The sequence below is a fragment of the Balaenoptera physalus genome (genome assembly GCF_965194825.1).
Source record: "Balaenoptera physalus genome assembly, chromosome: 1".
Classification (NCBI taxonomy): domain Eukaryota; kingdom Metazoa; phylum Chordata; class Mammalia; order Artiodactyla; family Balaenopteridae; genus Balaenoptera; species Balaenoptera physalus.
The window spans coordinates 140,186,097-140,206,487 of NC_138882.1; the positions used below are offsets into that span (position 1 = coordinate 140,186,097).

Here is a 20,391-nt window from a genome sequence, read left to right on the forward strand (position 1 = left end):
AAGGATGATTAGGGAGAGTTTAGAAAAACTTAATTTCCACCAACTTCTTTATTCTTCTCTCTTCGTCACTAACTCTCCAAGAGATATCTCCTCCTTCCAAGCTCCTTGTTCTCTCCCAGAAGCTACACCTCTTCATACATATTTAGAAACATTTAGACCCATGTACCTTCAAGCCCCTTCCTTCCCCCATTAGTGAGGTCTCTAATCCAGCATGGCTGTCCTCAGTATTTTTCCACTTAGTGTGGGACTCTCTGGGATGCCACAGCACTCTTCTTTTTGCAAATAATCCCTGCCTCACTCTCCATTTCCACATGGGCTCCCTGCTACTAATTACAGATATTTATTTCTCCACTCAAATGCAATGAGAGTTTGCAGTCCTCTGTTTCCTGGTTATGTGGTAGATATAATTGTGTTATGTGGTGAGTTAATTGTGATTCTGTTTGCTTTCCTTGATCTCTATAGTTTGGGGAAGACATGTAGAAACAGTAAGATTGAGGCATGTCATCTTCAAAGAGCCCTCACCATCTAACCTCTATTGATAAATACCAACATTTATAAATTTTTAGGTAAGGTTTTCATATGAACACTAAATAATTGGGCTGTTTTATTGGCTTCATATGGGGGAAACACAACAGTTTTTTTTTTTTTATATACAGATAAAATATGGAAGATGGTTCATTCAGGTCTTTAAGCAATGTTAGCCTGTACCCCCTTCTCCCTGACCCTGCTGGGCTGATAGAAGGCTTCCATATTGTGCTGAGTGCATATGATCAATGTGCCCAGGGTACATCTTGGAGGCCAACATGTCCGGAGTAGTCTGAGATGGTCAGTGCACCCAGGGTGGTTGATGGAATATAACATAGTGGATCTAGAGTGGTCAGTGTATTTGGACCATTATGTGAAGAGAGTGGCTGATCTGTCTTGACTAATCTGGATATGGACCATTCCTTTTTGTATCCCTGATTCCTCCTTGGCAGGGAATCATTTGCTCAGGGTGCATGGACTTAGAATGGGGGTGTAAGATGGCAACGCCTGATGGGATATGAGACCTAATCTCTCCATGGGAGGTCTTCTTGCCTTGTTAAAGGGACTGGCGCTAGGATACTGGCTAGGAGAAAAGCTGGTCACAGGAGAAACGCAACACTGCTCAGGTCCTAGTCACCTCCAAGTGGCAAGGCTCTCCACCCTGACTCCTGCAAGTCCTGCCCAAGGCCAAAGATGCCTTGACTGCAGGGCCCTTAATTGTGGCCCTTCTGGGTCTTTGGGTAGTGAGAGTCAGAATGAGGAAGAACAGCTGAATAATCGCAAGTGAGCACTGGAGTTGCAGTCTTCATTCTACCACTTACTGAATAGGTGGTCTTGAGCAAATTATTTAATTTCTCTAAGCCTGAGGTTCATCATCTATAACTGGTATACAATGCTTGGCCCACTGCCTGCCACCACAGAGTAAACCTTCAGTAAACTGTAACTGTTATCTTCTGTAACATATGCATATATGTACACACATATACATATATAATTCTATTTACACACACATATATAAAATGCATATACAACATAACTAGTTTAGGTAGGTTCCCTCAAGTATGGGTATGGTTTTCATTTAATTATTGGTTGCTTACATATTCAGTGGCTGAAATGAATATGGGAAAATCATACCCAGTCGACCTCTGGGAGAAAAAACTCAAGTGATTTATTTAAACAGGTGTTGTTCTCTGATAAAGCAAAATTCTACATAACTATGCATTTCTTTTGGTCATCAAAGTTAGAAAATCGTCCCCTTCATAGTGCCTTACCCTTACATATCCTACCCCCTCACTTCATAGATATCTAGACTAAGACCCTCATTCCTACCTCCTGAGTGCCTCTGATCCAGAAGTCCCACACCAGCTTAAAATGATATGCTGTTTGGCCCGTGCAATGTTTTCTAACGTTTAAATTGCCAACATTTAAAAATAAGATTTCAAGGGAATATTATGTCTACGTAGGGCTGATTCATTTTGCTGTGCAGTAGAAGCTAACACGACATTGTAAGGCAACTCTACTCCAATAAAAATTAATTTAAAAAAAAAAGATTTCACAGTGGCTCCCCTTTCAGCAAAAGCAGTGTCCCGCAGTTCCTCACAGACCCTGCCGCTCCACACCACCTCCCCTCACTCTCGTTTCACTCATTTTTGTTCCTGACTTCTCCCTTGGAGGCATTTAACTCTCCCCTGGAGGCATTCGTTATAATCCAACCATTCCTTTTTGGTGAACCCTACATCTTAGTTCAGACCTGTAGTACAATTACAATTTTATCATGCAAATCGGATAAGTCACTTCCCAGCAGAGTCTGTACTGTCTATTGCAAATTTTAAGATCAGGTCAATGCAGCTTGATCTTACCTTATCTCCCCAGTCCTGGCCTCCACCTGGCATATATGCTTATACGTCCATACGGATCCCATCCCCTTGGCCTGGGTTCCCCTCTTTCCTGCATCACTCAGCTCAAATATTAACTCTCCCTTGGTCTCTACTTAGCCAGCCAACAGTCACTCCACCTATATTCTGTCAAGTGTAATCCAGTGATTAACTCCAACAGTTATGTGTAGTTATTTAATCGTGTCCATCCCCTCCAGGAGACTGTAAGGAGGTCAAGGACAAAAACTGGGTCTTATTCATCTCTGCAGCCCCACAGCCTAACAGTGTTGCTAAGAGAAAGTTATAACTGGATGACACACTCATCTTGGACCCATTTCTATCAGTCAGCTTGGGATGAATTATGCTATGGTACCAAACTCCACCCAAATCGTAGTGGCTTATAAAAATAAAGGTTTGTTTTTCATGCACACTGCTCGTCCATCATGGAGTGGCTGCAGCGTTGCTCCAAGTCTTCACCTCAGGATTCAGGTAAAAGAAAAGCCCCATAAGGCTGCCAGTCTCGTTACAGAGAGTTGGGTGCCCATGCTCTGGCTCCCAAGGCTTCTGCTCAGAAGCGACACCTTCATTTCTGCTCACAGCCCAGTGGCTAAAGCACATCACATACCCAAGCATGAAGCCAGTGGGGCAGAGATGTAAAATCCTCCTGAAAGGTGAATGGTTTGAACTTGAAAACAATCTCCCACATTGCCATCGTGTCCAGTTCACCTTTCAGGGCCAGGGAAGCCTGGGCGTTTGCCCTTCTCCCTGCCACAGGGCCTGTGTCAGCTGGCTCCTGATTGGCTGCAGCTAACGGAAGGCCCTTTAGGAGGCAGGAGAAGATGAGGTTGGGAGAAGCCAGGCCGCTTGCCCCTCTCCCTGCCACAGGGAGCTTCTCCTGCAGAGGCTGTATTTCCTCCACGCCTCGAGCTCCCACCAGACAGGCCTGGGGGTTCTGCTTCTGCTGAGTAAGCCGGGACTCTAGGACCTTAGAGTCACGTATTCACATATTCGGATCCAGTCTCCTAATCTGTAGGATGTGATCTGTGTAGGATGGGATGATGGGATCTGCTCACATCATCGAGCTGCTTTAAGAATAAACCAAAGAAGGTCCATGAAAATATGTTAAGAATAAAGTGCTGGAAAATAAGGAGCTTGAGGGTAAACAAAGTAAGGCAACATGATGAACAGACAAGAAAATGAGACTCGGGGTCATAACTCTTGGTTTCAGGGTCTCACTCTGCCACCAACTGTCGCCTTATCCAGCGAACACCATGTTCCCTATTTTCCCCATCTACAAATTGGAGAAAACACTGTTGATAATGGGGTGGTTGCAGAGTGGCATAAATGAGAATACCTGTGAAGATGTACATTGCCAAGTGTAAAAAGCTACAGAAATGTTAAATGAACTCACTAGTAATAAGCAGAAAAAAAAAACTTTATTTCTATCAAATTAAAAAGTATGAATCGATCTTCAAGCAAGATAAAATCAATAACACAATTAACAGTTAAGAGAGCATGTACAGATTAGACTACAGGTTTAGAATCTTTGAATTAAGCACATACACCAAAATCAAGAGGGCCGACAACTTTCACACTGAGGAAAAGCACTGACTCATCGTAAACACACGACTTCTGGGAAAATGGAGCTGACATCTCACAGGACAGTAAACCAGAGACAAGTCGTCATTAGGTTAGAGAACTGATTTAAGCGCGAGAGGGATCATAGTGAAATGTCATTGTAACTCAACAATTTCCCGAGATCTATTCATCTCAAAAACAAGAACATATAAAAATCAGTAGTATAAATTCTCATAAAACTAGAAAAGCCCTCTAAGCCCTGACACCCTGGAGCTTACATAAAGACTGAGTTTTTGTTTTTCTTCCCTTTATTCTTCTCTAAATTAAACACAAAACATTGTTTTTATTTAACACATTTCTGACTTTATATCCAAAGCTTTAAATGAAGAAAAGAAAGGTTTTATGAAATGAAGTTAGACACACATCAACCCCAGGGAGAATCTTTAAGGTGCGCTGCTCTTTGACATGTGTTTAAACAGGAAATCTTTCAGGTCAAGAATTAACACTGTGCTTTCTGGAATAGCCTAATTATCACCAAAGAAGGAATGAATATTCTCTCTCTCTCTCTCTCACACATACACACACACACACACACACACACACACACACACACACCAATTTAGGGAATTCCCTGAAGCATACAGATAATGGCATTTATTTTGGCAAGAACTGTGCAACTTGTTAAAAGAAAGATAAGGTCCGGCATTTCTCAACAATTGTAATTATGTCTCAACAGATGCAGGAAGCAGATTTTTCCTCATAGTTGAAATACAGCTTCATGGCTCCCCGACACCTGGGTCTTGCACACTTTTCATCTGGAAACCAGACTGGGTCAGTTATTTATGGAAAGGGACGATAACTTAGGACCAGACCACATTCCCTTATTAAAAGAAGTCTCTGCTACTGGGTTCTTCTTTTGAAACACCAAACAGACAAGGAGTACTGAAAATGGAGGGAAATAGAGAGAAAGCAATTCATACTACGAATACAACTCTGTCTTATGAATTGCCTTTCTGGTAAAACTACTGCAGTGAGAAAAGATATCGTCTATTAAATGAAAAGAAATGAAATTCATCAGGTAGATACAAACGCCTCCCGAGATCCTGTGACCCAGCAGAGTACAGATGAGACACATGCCCTCTGTATATACAGTGTGCAACTACCACCAGGACCCACCCAGTGCCCATTTCCTGTCTCAGCACCAGAGCCAAAAGCAAGGATTCCAGGTGGGAGCAAATATATTGTTTCACCTATTCATGAGAACAGGGAGCTCAAACTACAGAAACGTACAAAAAAGGCCTTTTTGAATTTCCTGATTAATCCCTATAGGTAAAGGAAAAGGTTAAGTAGACAGGATTATGTCAGGTTTTAAATACAAGGAGGCAAGATCATTGAGCTAATACTATCTATTACATAGGGTAATTGTGGGGGATTTAATTACACAATGGATGCAGTACACTTAGCACCGAGTACCAATAAACAGTAACTACCAAGAATATGCTGATACCTTAACATATTTGGAAATCTGCTGACATTATGATCTGGGTAGAGACACTCCCCACCCCCAGCAGATGGTAAGACCTCTTTAAACGAATAGCCAAAGTCAGATGTTGAACTCAGGTCCCAGTGAACTAAATTTTACAAAAACCCTATTTATGGGTTTATATATAGGCATCTTTCTATCTAAATTTATCCTGTCAACAACCTATTAATGGCAGAAAAGGCCACAGCATCACCTCTCTCCCAAGAATCCTCTGTCACCTATGCCTATTCTTACCTCTTCCCCTTCCCTACCAAAGAGAGGGGCACAGCCTGGGTGAAGGTGGGCTGCTGGAGGATGCCAGGAGTGACCCTGTGGAAGGAAGGTGAGACAGGAAGCCAATATCCCATTTCTGCCAGAACTGTGCATGATAAGCACTGCCACCACATCCGAGCGTGGACAGAGGTGTGGATTTGGCATTCAGGATCATGTTCATGTGTAATGTCATACAGGGAAGATAGTATGAAAAGTCAAGGGTATTAGGGGCTCAGTCACCATTTGTTCACCTGCTAGCCCTTTAGGGAAGATCAGTTACTATCAGGGCCTTGTCTCGGCGTGGGAGTGAGGGAGGGATTTGTTCTGATGTCAGGGAAGCAAAGTGAGTCGTGTCTGGTGAACTTGCACGAGTCCAGGCCTGTGTGTGAGCACCACGGCTGGGGTGGCTCAAGCATAAAGGTCCCTTCAGGGGCACAATACCATGGACACCGAAAGGGTAGGTGAAGACCATGAGCTTGCCTCTGCCACAGATTAGCCTGGACCCAAGCCTACTTTGACAGCCTTTCATTTTATTTATAAATGAGTAGTTATGGAGGATCAAGGGCTCAGACTCTCCTCTAGCAGCTTCCTTTGCTTAAGCAAAAGAAAAAAACATTAAAAAAAAAAAGGGAACAGTCCCATACAGAGCTGAATGTCACCATAGTGAACTCCGCTATTTTTGATGTGAGGCCCCTTGGAAATATAAGCAAAACCAAGCAGCTCAGTGCCCTGCCTTGCTTGGGACAGGACACAGGTAGTTAACATCCAGGAGCAGAGTCAGGAAAACCTGGGTTTGAGTCCTGTCTACACTGTGCACGGGCAGCAGGAGGCAGGGCAAGATGCTTTGCTTTTCTGACCCTCGCCTTCTTTGTTTATAAACATGGAATCGTGCCTATCTCAAAGGATGCTGGAAAGATTAAGTGAGATGTTTGTAAAGGTCCTAAAACTGTACATAGCACTCAGTAGGCCTTCAATAAATGGTACCTATTATATGCTTGCTTTAGTGTTAGAGTGTATTAAACACAGCAATATTTTCAAGTTCCAAGTAAGCGGGAAGCCGGTCAGGATAGTGGAAAGCAAAATGAACGCAGAGCCGGCTAGAATCACAGAAGGTGGGGACACGTAGGAATCTTTGAAACCATCCAAACTACTCTTTTTTGCCTAACTGTAATGGAACCTCATGTGTGGCAGTAGAAGGAAAACTAAAGAAAGATATCCCTTTAATTTTACCTTTGTCAAAATATTTTCAAGAAAATTTTATTTTTTTTTTACAAAATCACTGAAGGAAAAACTAGACTTTGTTGAAGAAAACCAGAAACAGATTTTTTAGGCCACTGAACATGAAACAAGCATCATCTTTCAAAGCCCACAGAAACAGTGTTTGGCTTTTATTGGTCTCACCTAGCAAAGGTGATTGCCCTCAACTGCAGGGCAACGTCAGAAGCAGCACAGTGTTGAGATGCTGGCACTAAGTGTCTATTTTGCTGGAAGGGAGAAGGGAGGGAAGGATGGAGGAGCAGAGTATATGGGGTCAGGGGCCACCTAGGCCGTTTCCCATGCCTCTTTCAAAAACTCCAAAGCCAGTGGTTACACTGGAACATCTGCTAAACATTGAAAGAAGTGAAGACAGAGGTCTGAAGATTTTTCCGCTTCCAAAAAAGCACACACTTTCCTCTTCTGAATGATCCACGTAATAACCTTAACTTTCTACTTTTCCCGCTTTGTGGAAATTGTCTCCATGGCAGACGCAATTTTCCTCAGAGCAGACTTGTTTTTCTCTTTGCCTGATTCCCCAGGAAACCTGAGCTGTATCTGCATGCCTGATTTTCACCCTATCCCCATCAACTGGCATTCAAACACGACTCTTCTAAAAAGTCACTATCATGCACTGATGTTTCAAATACCTGAACTGGGCATTTTAAATGCATGAACCTAAAAAGTAAATAATCTTATTTCACTTTGATTCAGAGGATAAGGAGGAAACTGCTCTGTGTTTCCACTAAGGTAGCCAAAGAACATTCACAGGAAGGGACAAAGGGAGAGGGACTGGCAAGAGTGGGGGAAGTATTTGTAAGGAAGATGTACGGCTACCATACAGAAGCCATGGGTCAGTGAACTGACTGTGGATTCACTGTGACATCTTCGGAAAATAAATAACGTGTTTTAACACCACCTATGCTGAAATAGGCTTCTTTTGTTTTCTCACCAGGATGAAGAGTTAGACAAAAGTCACTCCCAGGAATAGTAAAGGACCCTCCCTGGGGACAACCACGATGCATGAAGAGGAATATCTATCTTTAAGGCAACAGGAATAAATTTCATTGTCCTTCCCAGAGGAGAGCAAGAATTATAAAAGATGGCCACCAAGTCTGGAAACCAGGCAAATCCTTAAATAAATGGTTTATTGATACTACATTTCAGTGAATGACAAAATGGTACGATCTATATTTCTAGACTTAATGGCCACCGTATAGAAAGCATCTTTGGAATAGAATAAAAAATTACGATTTTTTTGTCAAATCCCATCATCGTAAACCTGTCATCATCAGTCTAGGCATGGCTAGTGCAACGTTTTCCTCAACCCCACAGGCTCCATTCCCTTCACCAACTATTTATAATATGCTTGGGTCACTCACAGGAGAAAAACACTGTCAGCATTCAATATTTAGCAGCATTTTCAAAATACATTTTTTTTTGTCTTGACTAAAAAGCTAAACTATTCATTTAGTCCAGTAATTCCATATGGTCTTATTTACTTCTATACATAAGATATGATATGATCTTTTAACATTTATGGAGGTGAATATTTGCCAGTTTTTGAGGGTTCCCTAAAGACTCTGAGGGTTTTATTTTGCCACAATACAAGAAAGGAGCAGTGTCAACCCGTGAGAGTCAGACCAGCAGTTTAAATAGACCCTCCACATAGCTCAGTTCCTGGTGCATAAAGAGATTCAACACAGTCCCCTAGCTCTCAGCTCTTAGAAAGGAATTTGAGAGGGATAAAAGCAGGAACAATCTGCATTACTTAATAGTCTAGGAAGGGAGAAAACAGATGTCTAATAAAAGTAGTAAAAGCCAAATCCTTCATTCCAGGATGTCTGGAAAGGAGAGATTCTATGGAGTATGGATGCAGAGAGAAGGCGTCATTCCTAACAGAAAAAATGAATCGTGGGGAGTGACTCAAGGCCAGAGAAGCAACCACCGAGAGCTTAGCTTCAACCCCACTGTCACCAGGAGGGCACATACCAGAGAACCTGGGACAAAGGCAGCTACAGCCCTTGGCATTCTCAGGCCTCCTGGTGCTATGGTTCAACAGCCTTTGGGGGCTGGGGAGAACCAGGGACCCCCACCATCACGTGTGAAAAGGCCACTGTGGCAACACCATGGCTGTCGAAAATCAGCTAGAGCTTGGGTTATACACCACTTGAAATCCAGCCTGTACTTGCCTTCTTTCTTGTGAAGGACTTGAGACATGTGCAGGGACATCTTAAACATGTGCAGGTAGCCCCTCTTTTAGAAAGGCAGAGAAGAGCCTCTTCATTAACTCTTTCTATTCATTAGTTTTCATAGCAGTTCACCATTTAAACTAGAAAAGATGCTGCAAGCTATCTCAGCTAGCTGCTAATTGGGACATGGCACCAACACTACACATACAATTGAATGGATGACCATATCTTCCTGGTTCTTCCACTGGGCGGGCTCAGTAGGCTTCTTTGGACTGAACAGGTGTGATCTTGTTCGAGAAAAGTGTGTAAACATAGGGCCAGATTTTGTTAGTCTCCGTTCCGGAAAATTGGTGGAGTACTCCTCGGCTCCTGAAAAACAAAGTCCAACATACAAAGCATTTTAGGTTTCCTTTTGACATGATATTAGAGCAGAAGAAGATCCCGGGCATAATGTAAGCACAATCTCATTGTCTATATCACACATCACTGAGTGCCAAAACAGCCCCTACAAATGTATCAACACCCCCACTAATTCTGGCAAGCTTGCCATCGTGTCACCTTTTCTTCTCCCCTTTAAAAACATATTAAAGGGGACTTCCCTGGCGGTCCAGTGGTTAAGACTTCGCCTTCCAATGCAGTGGGGTGCGGGTTTGATCCCTGGTCGGGGAGCTAAGATCACACATGGTTCGGGGCCAAAAAACCAAAACGTAAAACAGAAGCAATATTGTAACAAATTCAATAAAGACTTTAAAAAATGGTCCACATCAAAAACAAAAAAAACCTTTAAAAAATAAATAAATAATAAAAACATATCAAAGAATAACATTATAGGGAAAACCCCAAATCTGCCTCAATATACACATTTAAAAAGCAAATCACTGACAATCCTTGCTACTCTAAAACCTTTATTACTTACAACAATAGATCATGAAATACAAGATGTGTCCTAATAATATGATCAGAAACCTCATATCTACAGGGTTGCTAACTTATTCGGGGGGTACCAGGTCAGAAATTGATTATAGCAGAGGCTGTATACTGCTGTGCTGAATGCAGTCCACATATAGGGTTTGTTTGGCTTCCGTGCGTTTAAATTTTTTTAACTTGTTGACAATATGAAAACTGGGGAGAGCCGGTGCACCACTGACGTCACTGCCGCTGACTGATTTCAGGTAGGCAGGAGTGCAAGGCCCGCGAGTTGGTCATAATGGCAGGCGAAGAAATTAATGAAGACTATCCTGTAGAAATTCATGGTACTTATCAACGTTTCAGAATTCCACTGGTGCTGTGGATGAGACGCTGAAGACCATGATGTCTGTTTCTAGAAATGAGTTGTTGCAGAAGTTGGACCCATTCGAACAAGCGAAAAAGTGGATTTAGTTTCTACTTACACATTAAATTCAGTGTTTTGGGTTTATTTGGCAACTCAGGGAATCAATCCTAAGGAACATCCAGTAAAGCAAGAATTAGAAAGAATCAGATTATACATGAACAGAGTCAAGGAAATAACAGACAAGAAAAAGGCTGGCAAGCTGGACAGGGGGGCAGCTTCAAGATTTGTAAAAAATGCCCTCTGGGAACCAAAACTTAAAAATGCATCAAAGTTGCCAATAAAGGAAAAAGTAAAAATTAACCTTTTGGTTTTGATGTACACATGTTCAAAAAGTACATAATTTTTATTGTTTTCCACAGAATAGATGATTACGTGGCAATGTAAGGTTTAAATGTATTCCTTACTGAATTCATATATAAAATTTGCATTTTAAATTTGTAATGCTAAATACTTTTTTCCCCCGAAAGATTAAGTTATCTTTAGAGATTTTCCTATAGAACACTATGAGGTTTTTAACATTGTGGTATATTTTATATTTACAGTTTACCATCTCTTGACAAGACTCATTTCTTTATCTAGGTCAATCTTTCAAGTGCCTTTTTTATAAGCAACTATGAAATTTAAGTTAAATGTTCTTTGTAAACATTTGTCTATTTCCGATGAATAATGATTTTATGAAGTATGCTGAAGTTATAAATATGTCCATTTTCACTATATAAAATTAAGAAAGCATGAAATGAGTTAAATGTCCTTTTTTTCTGTGTAGTTATTTCATTATGCTTTCATGGTTTTGGGAATCACTGCTTTTTGTGATATTTGAAGTATGAAATTAAGACTTTAAGGTTAGTCTTTAATTCTTGGCACTTTGCCAGTATGTCCCATTGAAAGTAAAATATATTCTCATCTATTTTAGATGGGAAATGAGGTTGTATAATGATGGCTGAATTCTGGCATAATGGCTATCCCCTATCAATAAAGCTGTAAATGTTGTGTAAAAAATATAAAAATTTAAAAATTTTAAAAAAAATTAAAATTGGGATTTTCTTCCACAGAGAGAGCCTGATTTCTGCTTCTCTTGAAAAACAGGGATCACTGGTCACACTGAGCCTGAGTGTCTCTGGGGTGATAACTGGCTGGAGAAACAGAGGAAGCTGTCCAGTTCAACTGTCTCATTTCCAATAACTGCCTTGCCTCCGTAGCCGTGTGAATTTGCAATCTGTAGTTTTAGCTCTTCTTTGTTTAAACACCCTCCAGACATGTCGGGGCCAAAAGTCCCTTCTAATCTTCTACCCAAGTCAGATATTTACATATGGGAGTATCAAAATGTAAGCCATTATTTCAGTCCCTTAAGAGAAAAATGAAAAGTCTAGATGCAGTTTTACAATCAAGCAGACAGAGATGATCAGGTTTTGGTCCTTATAAGAGTTTCAGCATAAAAGTACCAGGCATTGTCTCCCACGTACAATGCCAGCATTTCATATGACTTTCATCTGAGAGGTACTGGGCCTTTTGGGTTTATCAAGCTTAAAGAAACACTACCCCACTGCAGCCCAATGTCCTTCCCTAGAGGAGCCACACCTTTCTGGCTGGCCATCTGCCATGGAAACACTGAAGCACACTCACTTGTATAATTCAATGACTGGTTTTGCCACGTCCTTGTACTGTCTTAGTCTGGCAGCAACTGCTTCAGGTTTGTCATCTTCCTGCTGGACCAATGGTTCACCAGTGATGTCATCGATCCCCTACAAATACCAGAGAAACCAGTTAGTATGGCCAACAGTTGGGCTATTCCACAGGTTAAATAAAACCTTCCTGGGCAACACCATATATTCATCTTTGATTCCTACCCCATGATGATTTAGGCCTGGGGTACAATAGTAATGGTGAAGGTAGCTGAAAAAGAAATAGCGTTCGTAACAATATGTTAAGCTGTTTTCGTAAGAGCTGACATTAAATCTTTATTAACTTCTCATGTCTTTCAAAACATGTTCCAGTGGTTCTGATAAATGATACCTTCAACTCACAGTTCAAAATTCCATGCTGTCTCCCCCAACACCAAACAGCCATTAGACAATGTCACTCTAGCCCTCTAAACATTCCTAAAACTAGCTGCCTTTCTAAAGCCTGAGTTCATAATATGGAAAATAAATATCTCAAAGAACCAAATGGTTTACTTAGGGAAAACACTTAATTGAGGAGGAGGTATTTCAGTCCTGTCTCTGCTAGCTTTCAAATTCTGTCACGTAGCTCTTCTGAGATTAAACTTACTCAGGTTATTTTACTAAATTAAATAATGACATCTGAAGGTAGAATAGGCATGAATCATTATACCCATGATAATCAGGAACAAACATTCTGAGAACTGAAAAACTGCAATTTTAGAGAATTTGATTTTCAATATATTTTAACTTCAAGAGCCATACCACCTACTTACAAATAGCAAAATGGACACATGAGAATTTTGTCACCTATGTCCATGGCTATTGCCTACCAGGGGAGAGAGTAAAAGAAATAAATCTGTCAAAAGGTAGGCTAAAGCAGAATCAAAAGGCTCAGGCAACTCAACGGGATAGTCTGAAACTGGCTGTAAGTTTGAAATTCACTAAAATTTTATTATAGCTCAGGGCCTTAGGTACATAACTTACACTTAGGATTTATTGGTGAGCGATATAATTATCGCATGGGTATTCCAGGGCTGTTACCCTAACAAAACACGAGAGATGGGCATGGGAGAAAGCTGTACGTCACCTATAGTTCCCTCTCCATTATTTTACTTACTGCTGCAAAGCTCAGAAGCCATTTCCAGGACTTCAGAGCATCAGGAGATAACAACTGCTTCCAGAAAGAGCAGAATAGGACATCAGCATCTCTCCTGGGGGAGCTTGGCCGCAACAGCTGGTTGACTTAGCCCAGAGTAGCACTTTCACTGCTATCTTTGGAAATAGCACTGTAATTGCAGGTGTTCCTTTAGGGATACCCAGTCTTTGGAAAGCAACTCAGTGTTAAAGCTTCTCAAATTCTGGGAGAGTCTGCGTCAGCAGGTCTAGGCAGAGCCAAAATATGAAGCTTTTGTGTTAGACTCCAATGCATGTTCAGAACCCTATTTTCCTCCCTCTACATTTTTTTTTCCCATACTAGCTTTTGGGGATGGAATGGAGGAAGGGCTCTAATAAAGGACGTCCAGAACTACTTACATTTTAAAAAGAAAACCTGAAAAGGAGACCAGTGCTTAGCCCAAATGAAAAAGACTCATCAGGACTTAATGAAGACTTACAGAGCTAGGAAGGCGTCCTTAACCCCTTGAAGTAGTTTTCTATAGTTATTACTGACTCTATCTATATTCAAGTCTAGCCTATTCCACAAACATTAACCCAATAAGACACAATAGCCACCCCTTCCACATTTGGATAAGAACAAGTAATAGTATCTACCACCAAATAACTGAAGAATTATCAGATTGAACTAATTCATGTCTTTAACAGAAAGAACAGTAACTCTTTAAATGAATTTGTCAAAAGTTTCTTTAAACATATACCTTTACATGTATTTAATCTTATGCAGATGCATAGATGTTATATTTTGAACTTTTTTTTTTTTAAAGATTTTTTTGATGTGGACCATTTTTTAATTTATTTATTTATTTTATTTATGGCTGTGTTGGGTCTTCGTTTCTGTGCGAGGGCTTTCTCTAGTTGTGGCAAGCGGGGGCCACTCTCCATCGCGGTGCGCAGGCCTCTCACTATCGCGGCTTCTCTTGTTGCGGAGCACAGGCTCCAGACGCACAGGCTCAGTAATTGTGGCTCACGGGCCCAGTTGCTCCGCGGCATGTGGGATCTTCCCAGACCAGGGCTCGAACCCGTGTCCCCTGCATTGGCAGGCAGACTCTCAACCACTGCGCCACCAGGGAAGCCCTTAACTTCTTTTTAAGGACAATCTTTCATGCCTTTAGTCCTACCTAGTCCCTGCTCCTCACTCCCACCACTCACATGACCCCACTCACTCTAACCCTGTTCCTTATTCTGTCCCAGCCTCAACCATTGGCCAGCCCAGGATAGTTCCTTTATATCTTTATCACTACTCCTGTGAAGCTAGAGAGCACTTAGAGACATGTAAACAGATATATATAAAGAACGGTGGTCACAGGGAATTCCCTGGCAGTCCAGTGGTTAGGACTCTCTGCTTTCACTGCTGAGGGGCGGGTTCAATCTCTGTTTGGGGAACTAAGATCCCACAAGCCGTGCAGCGCAAGCAAAAAAAAAGAAGAAGGGCGGTCACAGTTTTAGAAAAATGTAATCATTCTGCTATTTGCTTTTCTCATTCAACAATACCCAGGGGAAATATTTCTCCGGGCCAAAGAATGTACTACTATGTCTCTTTTTTTTTTTTTTAACCTTATACATGATTTTCCAAAATGTGGATATTCTCAAATTTATTTAATCATCCACATAGATGAATATTCATTTTGTTTTCAAGTTTTGTTTTATTTTTCCCACTACAAACAACATGGAAATAAGCCTCATCATGTACATGACCTGACTGAAAGTGCTTACATTTCCATAGACTGTACTCCCAGAAGTGGGTTGAGTGAAATATGTATTTAAAAGTTTTAATGTAGGTTGCTTGGTTGCTTTTCTAAAAGACTGTTAATATTTCATATACCTCATACAGATAAGAGTATCATTTTCCCAGATCCCAACCAGCAATAAATGTTGTAAACGTTAATTTACATCCCTTCACTACTAGTGAATGAGAATTTTAAAATATTTGTTGGCTATGTATATTTGCTCTTTTTGGAACAGCCTATTCATATCGTTCCTCCGCTTTTCAACTGAAATGTTTTACCTCTTTCTTGTCAATATGTGAAAGTATTTTGTATATTCTTACATGTACATGAGGTGGATTGAAGTCCAGGTTATATACCCTCCCACTAGGAGGGTGAATCCAGCGTCGGCTGAGACGATCTTTGAGCGTTTCAAATGGAATGTTCAAAGTGATCACTAGGTCCAGGTCACATATTTTGTCCAAGGCTTCGGCCTGAACTAATGTTCTAGGAAAACCTAAATGCCAAACAAAACACATCAAATGTGAGACATTTCCCAATTCAATTAGTTGTTGAAATATTTTCTGAGACAGAATAATCAAATCTGCACATACACTACCCAGAAAGGAGATTTAATCAGGAATTTATATCTACTTCTATAAATTTAATACTAGAAGAAAATATGCTACTTTACAACCTAGCTTTAGCATTTGGAATATGAAAGGTTAAGGAGTCACATGATAAAAGCAATAAGTGCGAAACATCACTAGGCTAGTCCCAGCTCTAGTCTCAGCTCTGCTCTTAACTACCCGTGTGACCTTGGGCACGTTGCAACACCTCCATTTCTTCTTCTGTTAAAGAATCAAAGGGGCAAATTTTATTTGTGTCCTTTTAGTTCTAACAGCTTATAAGCATATTATTCTTAGGATACCACTATATATACACACAAATATTTTTTTAAGTCTAAATCAATTAAAGTAGGATCCTTCACTCAGACCTTCATTTGAGCCTGCACCTTAGTAACAAGGTGGGCAAAATTCCAATCTCTAAAAGAACTGGTGCTTTTGAAACTATTTGGATACTGCAAAACTTATAAATTCACCCTACTTTTCTAAATGTCGGAAAATAAACTGCAATTGAAATTTGGACTCATGGGCATCACTTTCTGTTTTGCAGTTAGTTGACCCCAAATTTTATATATATATATATATTTCCTACCCCCACCCCCAACCCCGGGGATTGACCTGCTTTAAATGTAACCCTAGGTTTGGCTGAGATGGTACACAGTAGTATCTTGTTCCTAAATAGTTTGTCAAGTTGGTCTGTTTTGTTAAAAACCTTACTGTATCCAATTATCACTTTTTAAAAAAATGTTCTTTAAATCTTAGTTAGGTAAAAGAGCTGGGTGGATGGAGAGCAGGAAAGAAAGCATAATAGGAGGTGCAATATTCAGAAGACAAACTTCAATCACTTCAGATAAGGAAACCAGACCATCCCCACCCTTTCATCATTGGAAGTATCAAGAGGACATTGTAAAGATGGCTCTTCATGGCCCTAAAACACTTAACAATCAAAGAACTCCTTTTCCTATTACAGAAAGTCAGTTATTCAAACATGAATGTGCTGCACTCTGTGTTAAAATCCCCAAGTCATTTGAATGCCAAGGTGATTTCAGAGTGTTTGTTGCATTCAATGTGACAAAACCCACCCAACGCTGTCTCTATGCCCCCGCTCCAGGTACCAACCTCTGTTCCCTTTGATGCCTTCCTTATTGCCTGTGAGGCCAGGCCCTTTTCTCCAAAGTTCATTCCTCCCAGGGTCCTCATCCATCATCTTCTGCACACAGAAATAGGCTCCTCTCTTCCCCTCCTCTCCATACACCAGGACTCTGGATGATATTTCTGATTTTCCTTGGTCTTGCATGTTCCCCAGCTGCAACCCAGCTCACCTGTTCGCACAACTTCACCTTTGGGCTACCCATGACACCATTTTCCTTATCTACACTTCCATAATTTATTCTTCTTTTGTTCAGTATCACATGACATGATGCCCAAGGTTGACTTTGGCCACATCGACTTACTTTCAATACTGCTCTCTTCACTAGCTCCTTTCAATCTTTGTAGTGTCAGATACCTCTGCCTCAGGGCCTTTGCATTTGCTGTCCTCTGCCTAAAATATTCTTCCTGCAGGTCTCTGAATATGACTCCTTATCATTTGAGATATATGCATAAATGTAACTTCCTCAGGGAGACTTCTTACACCAGTATACTTAAAATAGTCCCATTCCCCTTCCGCTATCTATCTCATTACTCTTTATTTTCTATTATTTGTTACTATGAATAATTTCCAAGTATTTATGCTTATTTTCTATCCCTATTTCACTCTGAGAAAAGGGACTTTTTCTGTCTTGATCATTGCTATACCCTTCAGCTCCTAAAAAATTAACACAGATGAGCAACTTAGTATAGGACCTTGTAGCTATTTCCAAAGTTTATGCCCTGATGAACTTGCTTACAGTACTTTGTATCTAAGTATCTTTGCAAGTTCCATCAGAAATTATCCATTCCCTATATCTTACTAAACTCAACATCTGGTCTGCAGTCCAATGTAAGCCCTGGTCACAGTAAGCACAGAAATGAGAAAAAACATTTAGGAATTTTATAGCAATTCCACAGAGTAATTTTAACTCTGTTGAATCTAAAATTTGGGCTTGAATTTATTGGGTTTTTTTCTTTTAATTTTTCCAGTAATTTGTATTTGACAAAAAAGATTGCTCTGCAGTGGATTGGGAAAACAAATAACACTGGATTTTCGCTACAGATAGTTTGTTCTAGGCTTCCCCCGGAGCTTCTTTTCTAATTTCTCCAGTAAGGGAAATTATCCAATGGCCCAAGTTTCTAAATTTTGATGTTGTTTATTGCAGAATTTCTTAAGAGATTAAGTGGTATCTCTTTGCAAAGGGATACAAGAACAGAGAGACCCAAACCCAGGGCACATTTCAACTCTATTCTTATGACAAGGAAAGACAGAGTAAGTCCAAACAGAGGTGAGGAGAGGCTTATCTTGCAGAGCACATCTAAGTTCATCAGCTACCATGTGCCCAACCTAAACTAAACACATGCTTCCACCAGGCAAAAGAGCTGTTCCAACATTACAGCTGGCATCAGAAGAAACTGCTTTCACATCCTCATTTGCTGTCCTCTTGTGATCTCTCTTGCATTCAGGCGGGCTTCGTCAGAGAAATAGGTATTTCTAATCTTGCAGCCTAGGCTCTTGTACCAATAGCCACTCAGCTGTATCCTCTCCTTCCTCCCACACTGGCTAAGCAACCCCTTCACATAAAGGTACCCGCATGTTGGGAGATTATGCTTGGAAGTATGTTCATGGTGCTTCTGCAATGGGAACTGAGATACAGTACCTTCAAAATAGAAAACAATACTGCCTTTAAATAAACTATCTAGATTTTTTTCAAATCTCAACATAATTTCTGTCAGATCAGATTATGACTGCTTGGTATTTGGGGAAGTAAAAGGTCAAATCATATCTGCCTAAGATCAAGTACAATGTAGACACCTTGGCCTTAGCTCTGGAAGGCAGCAACGCCTGGTGCACAGTGGGCAAACACTAGGTAGTTGTCTTCTACTGTTCTTATTATTTATTTATTTATTTATTTATTTTACTTATTTGGGTGTGTCGGGTCTTAGTTGCAGCACGCGGGATCTTCGCTGCAGCGCGCAGGCTTCCCTCTAGTTGTGGTACGCAGGGTCTAGAGTACACGGGCTCAGTAGTTGCAGCGTGCGGGCTTAGTTGCCCTGCGGCACGTGGGATCTTAGTTCCCTGACCAGGGATTGAACCCGCGTCCCCTGCATTAGAAGGCGGATTTTTAACCACTGGACCACCAGGGAAGTCCCCTTCTAGTTTTCTATTAAGTGAATATACTTCTTTGATTAGTCTGCCTTATTTGTAAATAATTCCATGAAATTATATGACTCTTGAGCTCTGTAAAGTCTATATGTAACCCTCTTTCTATTATGGAATGGCTTGATTACTTTAAAATTGATTCATTAAGCAACTTCTCTTTTGATTACTATGAAGTTCAAAAACAGACTGACTTTTAGAATTGGGGTTTCATAGCATTTCAGTGTACTCTGCAGCCCCGTATATGTGACAGCTACCACGTAAATAATAATGTAATGCTAGCTGGGTCACCAAGGAGCAAGATTTGGACCCATGTGGGCGCTCACGGCTCAATTCTATCTACGGCTACACAGACTGGGGGACAGGGAAGGGGGTCTTAGGAGAGTCCAGATAAAACCACACCAAATTCTTTCCCACCAAATTCCCTTTTGAATACTACACACACCCTCAGCCAGGTTCTTTCCTCTGTCTCCCTCCTCCCAACAGCTCACTGTAGGTCAGGCTGGGGATGCTAGAGTGAGCGCTTTGGTAGCAGGCCCAGGCACTATGCCAAGTCTCTTAGTCCACTTCACCTACACCACGCACCAGAGTCTGCCCTAGAAGATGAGCTTCCTGAGGTGGGGGTTTAAGACGTGTCTCACTCCCCTTGTTATCTCCTGGTACTGTGCCCAGTACAATCTACATTGAAACACCAATAAAGTGAGGGCAGTCAGCCTACCACATAAAGGCACTCTCCCACTGACGCCCAGGTCCTGCCTTTCCCTGTATAACCCACTCCTCATTGAAGCTTCAAGATGACAACTGGAATTCGAAAGATGCCTGCAGCCAAAACAATCCCAAATCAATCTTCACTCTTTCCTCAAATCCAGTTTCAAGGAAAAGCCATCTTCTAACGCAGTAGCTTCCAAAGAGACCCTCCTTAGAGTACAGAAAGAAACAGAACTTCTATTGTTTTTTTCTCATTCTTTTTAATCTTCTATTTTGGAGGGCCCATTTTACCAGTTTTATATTAATAAAATTGTATGTAATTATATATTTATACATAAATATCCATATACTGAAGATGTAGACAACATTTTTATTGATGACTATGCACAAAGAATTTTAGCAATCACTTAAAGGCCTCAATTCTCAGCCACAGTCCCTGGGGCCTTGTGTTCCAGCATCACTAGTCACTACCCTGACAAGCAAACATTGTTCTTTATCCTTTGGGTAGAGGCTGAGAGCTGAAAAAAGCCGTAGGAAAGAAGAGGCAGCTCTAAAACAGAATATAACAATTCCTTCAACAAATAAAAACTCAAATGTTGGGCTTCCCTGGTGGCGCAGTGGTTGAGAATCTGCCTGCCAATGCAGGGGACACAGGTTCGAGCCCTGGTCTGGGA

General features: G+C 41.0%; 1 protein-coding gene and 1 pseudogene across 7 annotated transcripts in view; one reads left to right on the forward strand and one right to left on the reverse strand.

Moving 5' to 3' along the window:
* Positions 1–3,816: 3,816 nt before the first annotated feature.
* AK4 (adenylate kinase 4) overlaps positions 3,817–20,391 on the reverse strand; it is a gene marked incomplete at its 3' end in the record, with an annotated part of 74,605 nt that continues 58,030 nt past the window's right edge. For 4 of the 6 annotated variants that reach the window (XM_082453839.1, XM_082453841.1, XM_082453837.1 and 1 more), the window contains 3 exons: positions 15,436–15,608; positions 12,175–12,293; positions 3,817–9,587 (listed from right to left, as the gene is read on the reverse strand). In XM_082453839.1, the coding sequence (XP_082309965.1) occupies positions 9,473–9,587; positions 12,175–12,293; positions 15,436–15,608 (407 nt within the window). Of the gene's footprint in view, positions 9,588–12,170; positions 12,294–15,435; positions 15,609–20,391 lie in introns of those variants that run through there. The other 2 variants (XM_082453838.1, XM_082453843.1) reach the window with 2 other exon arrangements.
* On the forward strand, positions 9,594–11,714 carry LOC309657076 (nuclear nucleic acid-binding protein C1D pseudogene; annotated as a pseudogene). The gene has a single exon. The product of its transcript is annotated as a nuclear nucleic acid-binding protein C1D pseudogene (transcript).